The sequence below is a fragment of the Urocampus carinirostris genome, chromosome 1 (assembly GCF_059441175.1).
Source record: "Urocampus carinirostris isolate Australia breed hairy pipefish chromosome 1, RoL_Ucar_1.0, whole genome shotgun sequence".
NCBI lineage: Eukaryota > Metazoa > Chordata > Actinopteri > Syngnathiformes > Syngnathidae > Urocampus > Urocampus carinirostris.
The window spans coordinates 75,234,754-75,252,295 of NC_142349.1; the positions used below are offsets into that span (position 1 = coordinate 75,234,754).

The following is a 17,542-nucleotide window of genomic DNA, read 5'->3' on the forward strand; positions in this document are numbered from 1 at the left end:
TGTTTGACTGACTTGTTAACCTGACTGCCCATTTTGCACATCTGGTTAGCTACTCTTCTTGCACTATCGGCACTATGGTAAAATACTATACGTGGCCAAAATACAATACAACTTTATTTATATCTGTACATTCAAGGAAACTGTGGGGGTCAGATGCATCGACATTTCCTTCTGTATACACGTGTACTAGAATGACAATAAAGTAGATCTGAATCTGAACATACAAACTAAGGTATCTGAAATCCAATTTACAAGAGTTTTGAATTATTCATTATAATATTTGTATCTCAAGTTTTTATTATTGTGCATTGTTATGTGTGAACAAATACATTTTCAGGAACAAGGATGACCCGAGGAGATTTTCAGGGCATGTGGCAACACTTTAAGCTTAAATTTAGCTGCTGACTCAAAATGGAGTATTAGAATGGAAACCAAAGGAGTGATTTTGGGAAGCCCCTTTTTATTGCACACTATGACGGTCACATTTACTTTTCTTAGCCACATACCCAAATGTTTTACTCTTCAGGTTCTATGACTTATATTGCAGCCAAAAGCTGGTTTTCGATATATATTTATTTGTACCGATTGGCATAATTTTCACGGCATCTTCATTAGAAGTTTCAATGAAAAGTCATGGCCGTGTTATGAAGGTTTTGCACTAGTATTTCAATGCCGATTTGCAAAAGTATGCGATAATTGTGGCTCAGGTTTTGATGTCAGTACAAAACGAATCATCAAAATAGAGAGACAAGTATATCAAAATGTTTTTTTCAAACTTGTTTTTTTTGTGTGCCTCCTCATGTTTTTACCATACCAACCAGCACAAAGGCAACAACATGGAGGATCTCACTTATAAAGAGTTTCTTCCCCCAGTAAAATGGACTGAAATCCGCCAATAAAGCACTCTTTCTTGTTTTAATCTTCAAAAGAAGAACCGTTTCAAGAACAAATAAAGACAAATATCTATGGATCGAAAAGCCCAGTGACGGTGGGACACCACCCGACGACATCTTCTCCTGGTTGAGGGCTACAGTCACCGTTTCAGCGACTGTTGCACTGATTAGAAGTGTATGTCATAGTTTTGACGCTGGATCACCAGTGACTTCCAGGAAAGGCTGGATGGCAACCGAGGAAGATGGGTGACGCTGGAAAGACAGATGACCTCCAGGAAAGACTGGCATGGGTGTGTGAGGCTAGCAACCCCACCCACAGTGCTCGCAAGAGGACACCGACCATTGCTACGAAACTAAACAACGAGCAATGCCCCCAGAGTCTCCCGAGAGGGGGGGGGGAGACTCGAGAGGACAGATTCACTGGTAACGGCTACGGCAAGGACAAAGACGCGGCTTACCCGCACCACACTGACTGGGGACGTGTTAGAGGCAAAGTGCCGCTGCGGGAAAATCTGTAAAACGCAAAGGGACTTAAGATACATCAATCCGAGACCATTTGTGGGAAAGGGCTCAAACAAATGCAGCACATAGTGGAGACGCTCAGTGAGACGCAGGAGGATTCCAGTCAGAAAGCAGCCCACAGTACAGGAGAGCTCTCGGCATCCGCGTCACCCCTCGGCCACAGGGTCCCCCCCTCACACTACCCCAGACGCCCAGTGAAGTGGCCTCCAGCAAACAACGACCTTGCGTGGAACCAATTTGACCAGGACCTTGATAGAGTCCTAGAGGCCACTTTGGCAGGATCAGCAGAAAGGAAAATCAACGGCGTGGCTGCTTGTGCTTACTCCATGGCCAAGGAGCGTTTTGGTACAGGAGAGAATAGCACCTGCAAAACAGCCCAACAGAAAGGAAAAAGATCAAGAAGTTGAGAAGGGAATCGAGGCTCTCAACTTGCAGAACAAACATGCCAGTCCCAGAGAAACGGAGGGCATAAGTTCACCCAAACCTTGTTGGAGGAAGCAAGATCTGGGAGACTGACCAGCTTTAAAGAAACAGTAAAAGGTTTCCTTCAAGAAAGTCACAGTGACACCTTTCGAGGCCAAGCCTCGGATATCCACCCAAGGATCAAGAAGCAGCAAAACTCCGGAAGAGAAGCTCAACACTAAGGAGCCATCATGGAGAGAAAAGCGTGGTCATCATCTGTCCCAGGACCCGGCGGTATACCTTACAAAGTGTACAAGAGATGTCCAATGCTTCTAGGGAGGCTGTGGAAACGACTGCGGAGAATTTGGATAAAGGGCATAATTCCAACGTCCTGGAAGAGAGCGGATGGGTGCTTTGTGCCCGAGGAAAAAGACTCATCTGACCTGAGCCGATTCCGAACCGTTTCTCTATCGAGTGTTGAACGTAAGATCTTCTTCTGAGTCCTGGCACAGAGGCTGACAACGTACACGGTCAAGAGCAAATATATGGACGCGTCGATCCCGAAGGATGGCATCCCGGGGTCTTCTGGAAGTCTGGAGCCCACGAGCATCATCAGCCAGTTGATCCGCGAGGCCAAAGAAAGCAAAGGAGACATTACGGTCATCTGGCTTGACTTGGCCAATGCGTAGGAGTCGATTCCCAGTGATCTCATCAACACTGCCATGGAGAACATGAGGGGAACGATCACGTCCTACTTCAGTGGATTCAAGTTTCGGTTCCAAAGCACCCAGTTTACCACCCGGTGGCAAGACTTGGAGAAGGGGATCGTCCCCATCTCCCCCATCCTGTTTGTTATGGGCACGAATCTACTCATCACTGCCGCGGCGAAGTAGACCAGAGGGCCGAGGACGAAGTCTTCTTCGAGATGCTTTATGGACCACCTCACTTTTACAGCGGTAACCCTCGTGCAAGCGAGATGGATCCCGAAGGCACTTGACCAGGTAGCAACCCGAGCTCGGATGAAATACAAGTCCATTTGGGGCGGCCCATCCACCTGACATGCCTGTTTTTGGAATGTGTGAGGAAACCCACGCAAGCACGGGGAGAACATGCAAACTCCACGCAGGAAGCTTCGATCTCATCACCTCAGAACTGCGTTGCACACACGCTAACCACTGCGCCGCCGTGGTGATTGTTTCGCAAAATTATTTTTTGTGTGTGGTTGACTAAGTTTAGTTAACACTACTTTCAATAATAACCTGGTAATAACATAGTAACAGCAAAACAATACAATGATAAGTTGTTATATAAATGCATATCAGTCATAGGGCGATCATCATAGAGAAGGGGTGCCAAAGTCACTTTAACTCAGGGGCCACACGATAGGACAAACGTTCTGCCGGGGGCCAGACGAGTAGATTCAAGACAAAGAAAAAGAGAGATCAAGAAATAAGAGAAAGAGGAAGGGAAAAGAAGAGAGAGGGTGGGACAAAGAAAGATAGAGAGAGGAAGAGAGCATAAGAAACAAAAGAGATAAAAAGTCGTGAGAGAGGGAAAAGAAAGGGAGAGGAAGAAACAAATCCAAAGAGAAATAGAAGGACAGAAGGAGAGAAAAGAAAGCGCAAAGGGTAGGAAGAGAGAAAGAGAAAAGAGAGAAAAGGAAAAAAGGAAGTTAGAGCAAAAGAAGTTCAAAAGACAGAGAGAAACAGACAAAGAGGAACCAACGAAGAGAAAAAGAGAGACACAGAAAGTGAAAGAGAGTGGGAGAAAAGGGGTGGAAAAGAGAGAGAGAGAGAAAGAAATACAAATACAGTGTCTTTGTGGGAGGCACCTTTCTTTGGCATCATCAAGCTGACATATTTCAACCTGCAGCTTGTTTTTCTCTCGCACTTCTCTGAGTGTCGTCTCGCGGGCCGGATTCAATCCCTTAGCGGGCCTGATTTGGCCCGAGGGCCGCCTGTATGGCAGCAGTGTCATAGAGCGACACAGCTAGAAGCTAATTATAGATGGCTAATAGCTAGCGGTCACGTTTTCATCTCGAGCAATAGAAAAAGATCTGCATACTTGCCTGCCTACTATAAATAGATGCTGGCTTACGGTACAACCTACAAATTTCTTATATTAAGCTTTAGAACGCAATTCTGCTAGCTAGTAGTAGGGGGTGAGTGCTAGACGTTAGCTAGAAGTTCAATCAATCAAACCGACTGCAACTCAGAGCAGCCGCATTAATAATAGAGAAAAGTAACAACACGTATGTATTAAATTGACTTCGGGAGTGGAAAAGAAGATGTTATGAAACCGGAAGTGACCAACCTTCTCCTATCATCACGATGTGGAGCTGCTTGCTCATGCTAACTTGAGTTAGCCGTCGATCTTCTCGCTCGACCTCTTCTTCAAGCTCCTCTTTGAAATGTCCCTTTCCACTGGAGTACATTTTAGTCGCGTTTGAAGCTCGCCATGAAATGATTCGACGAAATGAAATGGAACTTTTCCACAAGGATGGAGCGGAAACGCCACGGAACGACCTCCGAGTGACCCGGAAGAACAAAGAAAGTGGGCGGAGCTACAACTAAACAACTTTCGTTTCGCCAAAATGTTTAAAAACAATTTTTGCAGTATTGTTTTGTTATATTTCATGAAGCATCTTCTTATGATAGTTTACTTGTTTTTGCAAAAGTTTTCCGACAAGGAATTGAGAAAGGACCGCAAAACAAATGCTAACCCCGAACGTTTGTGAAGTGCGCCATCTTGTGGAGTCTTTGCATAGTTTAAGCTCGTTCGTTCAGCAAGCGCCCTCTTTTGGTTGATACTTGGGAGGGTTACCTTCCATATGGAATGCCTTCTAGTAACCGCTTACCTTTTGAAAAATGGAATCGGTCACAAATAACAATAATATTGCATTCATGTGACTTGATTCAATACGTGGACTGAGCAAGCAGGGGAAAAAACACTGGACCGTGTGTATGTACAGTAAGATCAAACATCTCATTGGATCCGGCCATCTCTGTCTGTCCCTCACCCCCTCATACACCCCCCTCCAAATAAAAAAAAAAAACAAAGCCCATGCATCAAGGACAGGACAAACATCATCTTTGTTCCTTTATCTTCTTATTCTTTATCCTCACTGTAAAACGTGGACCTGGAGTGCCACGTCCAACATTGTTGTCACAATGTATTCAACCCATGTTGTAACAATGACAATAAAGGTATATTCTATTCTATTACTATCCATTATATTTGGATGACTCCTATACCAAATATGTTCGTAAAATAAACAAAATAATTAGTTTTTGCTCAAGATTAACAAACCCTTGAAAAATAATTGGAGGAAAGCAAGGTGAGATAGTTGCTCGTAGTGCTACAAGAGCTCATATTTTACCCGCGCAAAAAATAAACGCAAATGAAAGCTTCTCCATCACGTGGCAGGCAGTCAAAAATGTTCTGATGTGCGTGGAAGAAGACTGTGACAGAACGATACGTATGAAATTGTTAATTCGCAGTGAATCACAATCGCTTTCAAATAAATATGCTCTATAGAACGATCTTCAAAGAACATCCAGTCACAAATTTAAATTTCAAAAAGATAGTGAAATCCACGTAAGAGTCACGCTTTGATGACAGATCTGAAAAAAAAAAACGGATAGTAGAGTTCTACATACACGGATTGAAAAATAACAAAAACTATGTGGGCTCATTCTCTACGGCAGGTCATTCCAACCAGGTACTCGGAATGCAGTTTTACTTGGCGTTGTCCTTTCCTTATTAATAGTGCTCGTGTTACCTTCTTTTCTTCTACTTTCTCTCAAAAGTTCCCGAAACGCCATCGAGAGCTGATGTTCAGGGGACGTCAAAGATAACGGGCGACACGTTTCCGTTTTCCCATCCGAGATTTTGAGATGGATCCTGGGAATCGATTTAAGGATTTTGCAAACAACCGGCTTGCCTTTTCGTCCTAACCCGGCAAACGTACAAGTCGAGTTTAGTTTATTTGTTTGGCCCTTAATTACAAAGAGTCTCAAAGGGCTGCACAGATTAAAAACTATTGCAAACTATGTAGACAGCATCCCCTCATCTAAAACCTACATGAGGGCAAATAATACACAGATATTGTCAACATCAAATATGGGTTTATTCCAATGCTATAGAGTAGAAGTGTGTTTTAAGCTTCGATTGAAATATTTCCACGGAGGTTGCAGATCGGATCTCAGGGGGAAGAGCGTTCCACGGCACCGGGGCCCCCCAATGGAAAAACACTGTCGGATTTCTTCTTGGCTCTTGCAAGGGATGACAAGTAGATCAGCATTTTCAGAGCGAAGGCTCCGGACCTGAACATAGGGGGAAATTATTACTTTTGATTTTGTATGAGTCTCCAGCGCGCTGCTAACGGTAAGCCGAAATCTTTTGGTGCTCCGTAAAAAGTGAATTGACAACATGAAAACCACAACTGACAAATCTTGCAACATACTGTATTTCCGGACTATAAGCCGCTACTTTTATCCCAAATGTTCAGCCCTGCGGCTTATTCAGTGAAGCGGCCGATTTATGTAGAAGAAGGGGCGGAGCAAACGCGGGCTGATGGGAAGTGGGGTAAAGCCGAGTTACCGGTAGATCTGTCTGTTGTCGCAGCGGACAATAGTGGATATATATTTTTTCCCACCCTTAACTTTGGAAATATACATTTTGTTTCCTTGGCTTACTTTCAACGGGACCCGGACTTTACAGGTCCGCATCATACGTTAATTACGGGTATCATTTTCCAATCATGATGCCGACTGTGGGTCTAGGATTGTGTACTATTGACTTTTGGATTGTATCGGTAGGAGGCTAGGACCTTGACTCAGCCTCTTGGCTAAGAGCAAGTGTCTCAGCTTATTGGCTTTGTAGTGTAGTATGATTTGACGGATAATGGACAATTGATAAAGAATATAGAACAATAAATCGCTACAAAATCACAATCGTGGAACTTACAGCCTGGTCTGGGTCAAACTTGTGATCGTGTCACAAGTTTGAATGCGGGCGCACGCGGCTTATACACAGGTGCGGCTTGTGTAAGTACAAAAGTGGAAAATCACTTAAAAAGTGGTGGCTGCGGCTTATAATCAGGTGCGCTCTAGCTCTATAGTTCGGATTTTACGGTACACAGTAATGTAATCGATGTTGTCAAGCTGTTTGGATCTATTTTTGTTACGTTTCTGTCGCCGTTCATGTTAGTTTTGCCATGCGTTGTACTCGACTGAAATGCTCATTTCCCTCATAGATGTTGAGAACCGGCGGAGGTGCTAACCACATGGCGTGCGTATGTTGTGTCGCTCATTGCAGCAACTGCATTCCGCAGCACCGGGGGCCGGATGGAGAACGTTCTCCGTCCTGCAAATTTCTTCTTGGCTCTTGGGATCACGAGTAGACGCGTATTTTCAGAGCGAAGGCTTTGGACCGGAGCATAGGGGGAAATTCAATCTGAAATATATGAGGGAGCAAGTCCATGCATGATTTGGTATTCTACCTTGAAATCACATCTTAAGCGAACAGGGAGCCAATGCAGGTTAGCTCAAATCTGCGTGACGTGATCAGACTTTCTTGTCTTAATTAAAAGCCTGGCTGCGGCATTTTGTACCAGCTTAAGACTCTTGATGTCGGACGCCGGGAGACCGGACAGTCGTGCATTATCGGTCATCGAGAGGGGAAGTAACAAATACGTGAATTTTTAATCTTCACATCCGACGGAGACGGCAGAAGACGAATTTTTAGCAATGCTGCCGAGACGGAAGAAAGCCGTTCTAGAAATATTCTTCACGTGTGTTTGAAAGGACGGATCGGAGTCAAATATGACCCCTCCATTTTGAACTGAGTCACTCTGGCTGATAATACATTTGTCAAAGTTCACAGCACTTTTTGAGAGCGAGAACGTACAAGCTATTAACCCAGACTAGATCAAACAGCGCTTACCCAGTTAGCCTGGATTCCTTGATTCCCATTTGGTGCAATACCCCCAGTAAAAAAAGGCATCTTGATGAAGTCAACACAAAAACTTATAAACGCATATTTACACGTTTTCAAAAGAGATGCCTTAGAAGTACTCAAAAGTCAGGACTGGAACTCACCGAAGACATTTAGTAATTACTGTCGTTCTTCATTTATTTTCATGTCATCAAACAAAAAACAGATACAAGCCACAACACTCAAGAATTTGAAAAAAAAATCATAAATAGAAAAACAACAAAAATAGGCTCAGTTTAGAAATATCACCGATATCAAGAGTACAAAGACAAGTTCATTCAGTGTTTTCTTAAAGCAAATGAAAACTGAACTCATATCTGATGACTGCTATCCTCACCACAACACTTGTGATCCTTTACTTTGGTTTGACTAGTAAATCTTTGACCGCAAACTGAACAAGAAAACGGTTTCTCATCTGTGTGTGTTTTTGTGTGACGCTTTAGGTATTCCTTCAGGCTGAATTTTTTACCACAAACTGAGCAGGCAAAAGGTTTCTCGCCAGTGTGGGTTCTTGTGTGTATTTTCAAACCTCGATTTTGGTTAAATGTTTTGCCACAAATTAAGCAGGAAAAAGGTTTTTCAACAGTGTGGGTTCTTGTGTGATTTGTTAGGTTTGATTTCACACTGAATTTTAGGCCACAGACTGAGCAAGCGAAAGGTTTTTCGCCGGTGTGGGTTCTTATGTGGATTTTCAAATTCCCCTTATGGTTGAATTTTTGGCCGCAAACTGAACAGGCAAAAGGTTTTTCACCAGTGTGGATTTTTCTGTGGTCTTTTAAGTAAAATTTCCCGCTGAATTTTTGACCGCAAACTGAGCAGACAAATGGCTTCTCACCAGTGTGGGTTTTTGTGTGGATTTTTAAGGTTCCTCTCTGGGTAAATTTTTGACCACAAATTGTGCAGACAAAAGGTTTTTCACCAGTGTGGGTTCTTAAGTGCAATTCTAGGCCAAATTTCCAGGTAAATCTTTGACCACAAACTGAGCAGGAAAACGGTTTTTCACTATTATGGGCTCTCGCGTGGTGGCTTTTCAAATTTCCTTTTTGGCTGAATTTTTCACCACAAACTGAGCAGAAGAAAGGTTTTGGACGGATTTGCATTCTTTCACAACCTGTTTGCAAAACAAATAAATGAAGAATTACGCACATATTAAACCCCTGTTGTTCTATAAATGGCTACCCCTCTTGGCAAACAGTGGAGTTGCAACTTCCGCGGTGTTGATTATAAATACTGAAAATTCACCCTCTTCTCTCGCTTACGGCCATACTACCCTGAACGCAACCACTTGCAGGTGTGTGATTGCGAGTAGACGGCTGCAGTAGGGAGAGAAAGGCTCTCCCCATTCTTTGTTTTTCTTACTTTGAAGGTTTATTTGAAAGTTTAAGTACTTTGATTTGTCTACTTTTTTCGTTTTTTGCGTCCCCAGCGGACTTGGTGTCTGTCTGGGGAGCCTTTTTGGGTTCTCTCCTTTTTTGAGAGGACAATGGACGGACAGCGTGGCGTCAATCAAGGAGTGGAGGCGAGCAGCCGAGTTGTAGATCTGCCTCCGGGGACTGATAGAAGGAATGAGGTGGCACTCGACAATGAGAAACCAACAACGTCGAAGAACTACGCTACAAACAAGGTATTTAAAAAGTCGAAAATTGTGAATGAAATCGGACTGGACACAAAGGAAAGGAGCATGGACAATGATTCTAACAAAGTAGCTCGATGTGAAGAGAAGGAAAGTGAGGCGGATGAGAATAATATGAACGGATCAATTAATAAAACAACGGATCTGATTGAGCAAGGACGGAATAATGATGCAGATAAAATGGACGATGGACTGGACGCGAGAAGAAGGAAGGAACATAACATACGTGATAAAGAAAAGAAGAATAACCAAGAAGAAAAAAAAGATATGGGGAATGTGAAAAGACTAAGACAAAGAAAATATTTGAGGGAACTAACAATGCTCTTAGAAACAGAGGGGAGTCAGAACATAGCACCAATTGACTTAATTAAGGAAATTGAGAGGATGGTGGGTGCAGGGAAACTACTCGGACTACGGCCTAAGCAAAATAATCAATATGAAGCAACGCTGGAAAACGAGGAGGCGTGCGAAGCTTTAGATGGAGGTCTTTTATACAAGGGAAATTTAATCCGGACAAAAAGACTTCAAGTGAACGAAATCATGGTCTCCTTTTTGCAACTGCCCCTGTTCATACCGGATGAAGAGGTGCTGGAGAAGCTACAGAGGTGGGGAGTGGACCCTGTCCTTCCATTGAGGCGGCGCTTCTACCCGGGCACATCCGTAGAAGACGGAACGAGGTTCATCAAAGCTAAATTCCCCAAGGATGTGGCCTCCCTGCCGTACTCCACCAGGTTCGAGACTCCGGACGGTCCCCTGTACTGCCGGGTGATTCACGACCGGCAGGTGAAAATCTGCCGGTTGTGCATGAACCCTGGTCACGTGCTGCGGGAGTGTCCGGAGTTCACGTGCAGGGAGTGCTCGCGGCAGGGTCACTACGCCCGGGAGTGCGACGCTCTAAAATGCCCAGACTGCTGCCGTGCACTCGCACGCTGCACTTGTGTTTCCTCTGCCGAGAAAGAGGGAGAAGTAAACGAGTCAGAGATAAACATGGAGACATCAAAGGAGGGGGATGAGGGTCCCTCCCAGGAACCGGCACCTGTAGAAGATCCCCCCTGTGCCCAACCCCCCGGACAACAGGCCTCAGAGCGCGAGGACTCGGGCATGGACATCGAAATTTTAACCGGAGCGGTTGAGACCGAGGCGGTGGGGGAGAGGGAGCAGAGAGAAGAGGAGACCCAGACGCACATGGAACTAATTAAAGAAGAACCATTGGATGAAGTTGAAAAAGGTAACTGTGACGTTTTAAACAAGTTGGGCAATTTTATGAGCAAGAGGAAAAGGTTAAAACCAAGTATTGACACGGACAAGGTATTACAAGCACGGGAGAGAAGAAGAAAGGCAAAACAAATAGAAATAACTGGAGGGAGATTTGAGTTTTTACAGGATGATGGTGGTACATAGTAAAAAATAAAGGACAGAAATTGGATATATGTAAACTGTTTGAAAGCAAATTGAAAAGAATAATGGAAACACTGTATGTCTATTTTAATACTAACGGAGATTTAGAGGTTTTTAACAAAATATTTGTTCTTACTAATCCTTTTACTCAGATAACTTGGGAGGGTGTAAGAATAATTTTACCGGATGTAATGTAATCGACTTGCCTGTTTGTGTTTTAGCTCTATTACAATCTTTGAAGATGTATTTTACAAGTTGTTTATGGTCACTGCACAAAAAGTACTTTATGAATTATGCGACACAGTGTGCTCTGAATTTACACATAATTTGTTTTAACATTAATGCACGAATGTTGTTGTACGAGTGTTAGATGACCACGTTTTGTGTTTTTGAAAGCTATGAAGATGTACTGAGCAAAATGATGTAAATTATGGATTGTAAAATTGTTTTTGGATAAGCTCTATCAATAAAAGTCAAAAAAAATCTCGTCCGATCTCGGAAGCTAAGCAGGGTCGGGCCTGGTTAGTACTTGGATGGGAGACCGCCTGGGAATACCAGGTGCTGTAAGCTTTTTACTTCCAGCAAGCTTTTTGGTATTTTTTCTGGCCTCGGAGCAGCCCCTTTTGGGCGGATTTGCATTCTTTCACAACCTGTTTGCAAAACAAATAAATGAAGAATTACAAACATATTAAACCCCTGTTGTTCTATAAATGGCTACCCCTCATGCCAAACAGTGGAGTTGCAACTTCCGCGGTGTTGATTATAAATACTGAAAATTCACCCTCTTCTTTCGCTTACGGTCATACTACCCTGAACACGCCCGATCTCGTCCGATCTCGGAAGCTAAGCAGAGTCGGGCCTGGTTAATACTTGGATGGGAGGCCGCCTGGGAATACCAGGTGCTGTAAGCTTTTTACTTCCAGCAAGCTTTTTGGTATTTTTTCTGGCCTCGGAGCAGCCCCTTTTGGACGGATTTGCATTCTTTCACAACCTGTTTGCAAAACAAATAAATGAAGAATTACGCACATATTAAACCCCTGATGTTTCATAAATGGCTACCCCTCTTGGCAAACAGTGGCGTTGCAACTTCCGCGGTGTTGATTATAAATACTGAAAATTCACCCTCTTCTTTCGCTTACGGTCATACTACCCTGAACACGCCCGATCTCGTCCGATCTCGGAAGCTAAGCAGAGTCGGGCCTGGTTAATACTTGGATGGGAGGCCGCCTGGGAATACCAGGTGCTGTAAGCTTTTTACTTCCAGCAAGCTTTTTGGTATTTTTTCTGGCCTCGGAGCAGCCCCTTTTGGACGGATTTGCATTCTTTCACAACCTGTTTGCAAAACAAATAAATGAAGAATTACGCACATATTAAACCCCTGATGTTTCATAAATGGCTACCCCTCTTGGCAAACAGTGGCGTTGCAACTTCCGCGGTGTTGATTATAAATACTGAAAATCCACCCTCTTCTTTCGCTTACGGCCATACTACCCTGAACACGCCCGATCTCGTCCGATCTCGGAAGCTAAGCTATTATGGGCTCTCGCGTGGTGGCTTTTCAAATTTCCTTTTTGGCTGAATTTTTCACCACAAACTGAGCAGAAGAAAGGTTTTTCGCCCGTGTGGGTTCTAGTGTGTTTTTTTAAGGTACCTCTTTGGGTAAATTTCTGACCACAAACTGCGCAGGCAAAGGGTTTTTCACCCGTGTGGGTTCTTGTGTGACGTTTCAAGTGTGATTTATGACCAAATTTCTGACCACAAACTGCGCAGGCAAAGGGTTTTTCACCCGTGTGGGTTCTTGTGTGACTTTTCAACTGTGATTTAAGACCAAATTTCTGAGCACAAACTGTGCAGGAGAAGGGTTTTTCCCCAGTGTGGACGATTGAATGACGTTTCAAATCACACTTGTGTCTGAAGGTCTTCTCGCACTGCGAACATTTGTGATTCGCGTTATCGCCTTCCGACCGTTTCTCGCAATCGTTGTCGACGTCATCTGTCGTCCCGGAGCTTCTGCTGGGAGACACCTTCTCCTTGTTCTCTTCACGTTGATCTTCGGAGGTAAAACGGGCCCCAGTCACAGGAAACTCGCTTAAATCTTCCTCCTCTTTAATGTTATAATCATCCACATCTTTCTCCTCTTCTTTTTTAATGTCAACAGGTTCCAAATCCTCCTCTTCCTTTTTCATGTCAAACTCATCTTCCTCTTGTTTCACGCCAGGGAACATTGTCTCTTGTTGCCAAGGAACCCGATTCTCGACAGTGACATCTGCAGGACACAAGACACACATGAATGCTTGACAGTAGTCCAAGATGGCGGCGCGCGCAAGTGCAGCGGCTTCACGGGCTCTAGTTCGTCTTTGGTTTTTCAGTGCTTTTTTACAATAACGACAGTTAAAACATCTCTCTCTTTATCTCCCTATTTCTCACTTTCTTTCTTTTTTTCTCTCCTTTATTTTTCTCTTTCTCTTTTTCTTTCACTTTCATTCTGTTACCCCCTCTCTCTCTGTCGCCATCTATCTCTCATTCTCATTTTTTGTTTGTCTCTTTCTCCTCTTTTTCTTTCTTTTGCTTTTTCTCTTTCTTTGTCTCTCTTTCTTCCTCTAGCTCTCTTTGTTTTCTCACCTTTGCTGTCTCTCTCTTCCCACTTTACTCTTTCTTTCTTTATTTTTTACCCCTTTCTCTCTTTCTTCCTCCCATTTTCTCGGTCTTCTTCTTTTCTTCCTCTCATTTGAACTCATTCTCTCTCCAAAGTTGTTCCTTTATCTCTTTCTTTTCCTTATCTTCACTGTAAAATGTAGAACTGGAGTGCCACGTCCAATTTCTTTGTCATATTATAGAATTCGATTCATAGATCACTATGTTCAACCCATTTTGTAACAATGACAATAAAGGTAGATTCTATTCTATAATCTCTTTTCACACACAAACAACTTTTGTTTTGACAGCAAAAACATTGCCTGAAGAATCCTCTCCCCTCGCTACTTCAGGCTTTGGTGATTCCTGGTCGACTATTTCACAGATTTTGAAATGAAACGATTTTGTCTTTGTTGTCGATTTCAGCAGCTGTTCTGTAGATTCTTATCGCACGGACGGATCGACCTAGGTGGTAAGTCCGACCTACTGCTAACAACTAGGCTAACAACTCTGCTAAGCTAGCGCTGTGGACCCTGTATCGTTTCAACAGCAGCTCCGTTAGCCGCCAAATGAACGACACGGAGCTACGACAGAGGTGTCCGACTCATAGATAGAACAAACATTCGGCCGGACGAGTCGATGACAGAGAAAGAAAAAAAGGAAGGAGAGAGCGTGAGAAACAAAAGATAAAAAGTTGTGAGAGAAGCGGAAAAGAAAGGGAGAGGAAGAAAGAAATCCAAAGAGAAATGGAAAGACAGAAGGAGAAAAAAGAGAAAAGAAAGCGCGGAGGGTAGGAAGGGAGAAAGAGAGAAAAGGAAAAAAAGGAAGTTAGAGCAAAAGAAGTTCAAAAAGACACAGAGAGCTTATCTGAGTGTTGTCTCAGGGGCCGGAGTCAATCCCTTGGCGGGCCTGATTTGGCCCGCGGGCTGCCTGTTGGACACCCGTGAGCTACAAAGTGAACTGCTACATTTTGGACTCTTGTTGTATTCATCGCGGAGACCTGGCTCACTACGAGGACACCCGATGCTAGCACGCAGCTCGCCGGGTGCTCTCTAAATTGCTTTCTTACCCTACAAGGTGAAGCCTTCCAATTTTCCTATATTTTTGCATGTGACAATAAAATGATGCGTTGGGAGTTATTTTTTGTAGATCCGCGCTTGTTATTTTGTTACGGTCGTATGGTATGATGTCATCTCGAAGTAAGTGAAACCCTTTGGGGGTTTTGATGAAAGCGTGACGCTACTGAAGAGATTTTCTCAGAGGCCGACTCGACGGATGTAGGATTTCTTGTTTTTCTCGGCTTTCGCGTCAGACTGCCGACAAACACGGCAAGAAATATTTTCAAGCACTTCATCCGAAATTCAAGCATTTTCCTAACTTTGAAAACACCGAGGATATCCAATCACATCAACAATTAATTTGAGGTGAAATGTATCACTATCATAATTCATCCGCAAGTTGAAAAAGTATACGGTTATTGAAATAAGAAATGACGCTGTATAGCAGGTGAAGGAATTTGTATTTGATTGATTTGACTATAAGGGATTTCATATCATACAAATGACATTTGCTGAATGCAATGAAGATTTTTCACAGGGAAGGCTTGGGGTCAGAGTGGCCTGGACAAGAATGATGTCTACGGAAAAACAAGAACGAGGGGTGACGCGGTAAAAGAAGACAAGTGTTCTGATAAGCTCTCTTGTTGTGAGTCCTCTAGACGCGGCGGCGTCTTTCGGCGAGGAGGTGGCGACGAAGCGGAAGCCGCGTGAGGAGTCAGCCAGGGGAAGAGTTCCTGGCACGCCCAGGGGGGTGGCCGACGCCCCGACGCGTCAAAAGGACGGAAGACGGAATAACACAGATCGGAGAACGGGAGATGAGAGACTCGACAAGACTAATTAGACTCATTCGACAATAATTCGGCTAAATTCGATGGAATTCACTTAGTTAAATACTTGAAGAAAATAAATCTGCCCCCGTGTGAAAATAGCTGTCTCTTGTCAATATGTTTCCCAAAAATGAAGAAAGGAGCATGCATTGTTAGAAGAATGAAGTTTGTGTTTGGTTAACAGAGTCAGATAACTCATCCGAACAATTTGGTCAATGTTACATTTGTAAATATAGTTTCTTCCCTAACACAGGGGAATGGGGAAACTATGGTCGCCTTCAATATATATGGCTTTTTTCATGATTACATACGCCTCCGAGATAAAATTGTACGCACGGAAATCCCACCTGTAGCGTTCAAAATCTGACAAATGCGGAGTCGAGTCTACGTGCAAAGTTGATGTAAAGCTGATATTTGCTATTTATGTAACGGGTGGAATAATAACTTTTGTTTTCTTGAAATTCCTGCTGAAATATGTGGATAGTTTTTGGTAAGTGTCCTGCAAGGATGAGTCCAACAGTGCCACCTGCTGGTATGGGGTGGGGTTTGGTTTTGGCTTCTGACATGTGACCGGGAGGCGGGGTTTGTTGGCAGTTTTCAGAGGGAACTGCTACTGGTAAGACACATTTTTTGGTGCTCCACAAAAGAATTCCATTTGAAATATTATAACCACAGCTGACAAATCTCTCAACATGCACAGTAATGTGATCGATGTTGTCAAGCTGTTTGGATTTATTTTCGTTTTTTTTCTGTTTTACTAAAATATGAATTCCCCTTGTAGAGATCAAAGAGATCAAAGCCAGCAGAAAAGCTAATGTTGTGATTCATTCATTTGCAGGTACATTGTACCCGCTTTTATACTCATTATTGTTCTTATTTCTATTTTCTCATATACATTAAAAAGGATGATGTTGGTTAAAATTCAGACTAAAGAAAAATATGTTGAATTCATTGTAAACGTTAAAAATCCACTATACGATCTCTTGTTAAAATGTAAAGATGTAAAAATGTATTGTGATATTGTAAAATGGATTTTATGTCAATTGAAAAGAAAGCTCTTTGATATGCTTTGTTGGGCAGAGTTTTCAGAGGGAACTGCTACCGAGATCAAAGAGATCAAAGCCAGCAGAAAAGCTAATGTTGTGACTCATTCATTTGCAGTAACTGTAATAAAATCCTCATCATCCAGTCCAGCGTGAATGTGGATCTTTGCTGGGACAAGTACACCGCGGTTACATATATAAAACGCATCCTTTCCACGACAGTAAACGGTCACGTTGCCACACCAAAAGAGCCCGTGGTGACTGTACGTCGCTAAGGGATACATTATATAGAAGCGAATTTAACAATTTAGGTTTTCTGTTGAGACACCTCATAATTAAAACCCACAGAAAATAATATCAGCCAGAGCCAAGCACACAGAGCAATTTGATAGGGTGAGCGGTAGGGGTGGGCGGAGCTAGGTGCCGCGCCGTCTGCACCGAAAACAAATACGTAGGTATCCTCGTTTGCAGTATTTTGGAACATTTTGACAAAACAACTCTGCTAGCACCTTGTTTTGAAACCATTAAAAAATGAAGGACAAAATGAGCCTCAACGATCTTGACTAATCACAAGAGGGGGGCAGTTGAAGCAGGTATATTTGGTGAAACGAATGGCGACTAAAACACTCATCCTTTGAATCTAAACTGCAAGGTTCATTCCCATTTTGTGCGCCTGGACATGTATTTGATTTGGTCTCGACCTCAAATTCATCCCTCAAAGCAACTCCATCATAAATATGGAATAGAAATCAAACATTTGTCGTGAAATGCATTTGAACAGCGGAATAAAAGAATATAGAAAATGGTGTCGAAATAAAAATGACCAACCTGCTCCGTTCGAAACAACTTGTAGCTCCTTGCTAATGCTAACTTGGTTTAGCCGTCGATCTTCTTCTCGCTCCTTCTCTTCTTGCACATCCCGAAGCTCATCCATCACATTGATTTTGCCTGCCTCGCACATTTTAAGCTCACCGATAACTCTTTGACGGAGTTAAATAGAGTTAAATAGTGCACGCTACTGAAGTAAAACCCCACGAGGCCACAAACAATGGCAGCAGTGGGGTTCCTGTCTTCTTCTCGGTTGGCATCCGTCTCTTTGGTGCAATGACGCCCCCTAGCATCATATCTCGTCACA

At 43.3% G+C, this 17,542-nt stretch overlaps 1 protein-coding gene, 2 non-coding genes and 2 pseudogenes across 5 annotated transcripts in view; 2 read left to right on the top strand and 3 right to left on the bottom strand.

Moving 5' to 3' along the window:
* The window catches only part of LOC148376920 (uncharacterized), a 224,495-nt pseudogene that overhangs the window by 72,498 nt on the left and 134,455 nt on the right, over positions 1-17,542 (bottom strand). The window lies entirely within an intron of this gene.
* On the bottom strand, positions 8,184-9,883 carry LOC148376927 (uncharacterized; annotated as a pseudogene).
* LOC148376928 (uncharacterized) lies at positions 10,039-17,464 on the bottom strand. 2 transcript variants are annotated; one of them, XM_088352315.1, is made up of 3 exons: positions 17,236-17,464; positions 12,811-13,111; positions 10,039-10,393 (listed from the first exon to the last, which is right to left on the bottom strand). In XM_088352315.1, exons 1-3 carry the CDS (start codon positions 17,366-17,368, stop codon positions 10,342-10,344), a joined length of 486 nt encoding a protein of 161 aa, XP_088208441.1. In that variant the 5' UTR covers positions 17,369-17,464; the 3' UTR covers positions 10,039-10,341. The 2 variants fall into 2 exon arrangements, with proteins under 2 accessions (XP_088208441.1, XP_088208430.1); XM_088352304.1 differs by having other exon boundaries at positions 12,497-13,111.
* LOC148376929 (5S ribosomal RNA) lies at positions 11,638-11,756 on the top strand. Its single transcript, XR_015848088.1, has one exon. It is a non-coding gene; the product is annotated as a 5S ribosomal RNA (ribosomal RNA).
* LOC148376930 (5S ribosomal RNA) lies at positions 11,979-12,097 on the top strand. Its single transcript, XR_015848089.1, has one exon. It is a non-coding gene; the product is annotated as a 5S ribosomal RNA (ribosomal RNA).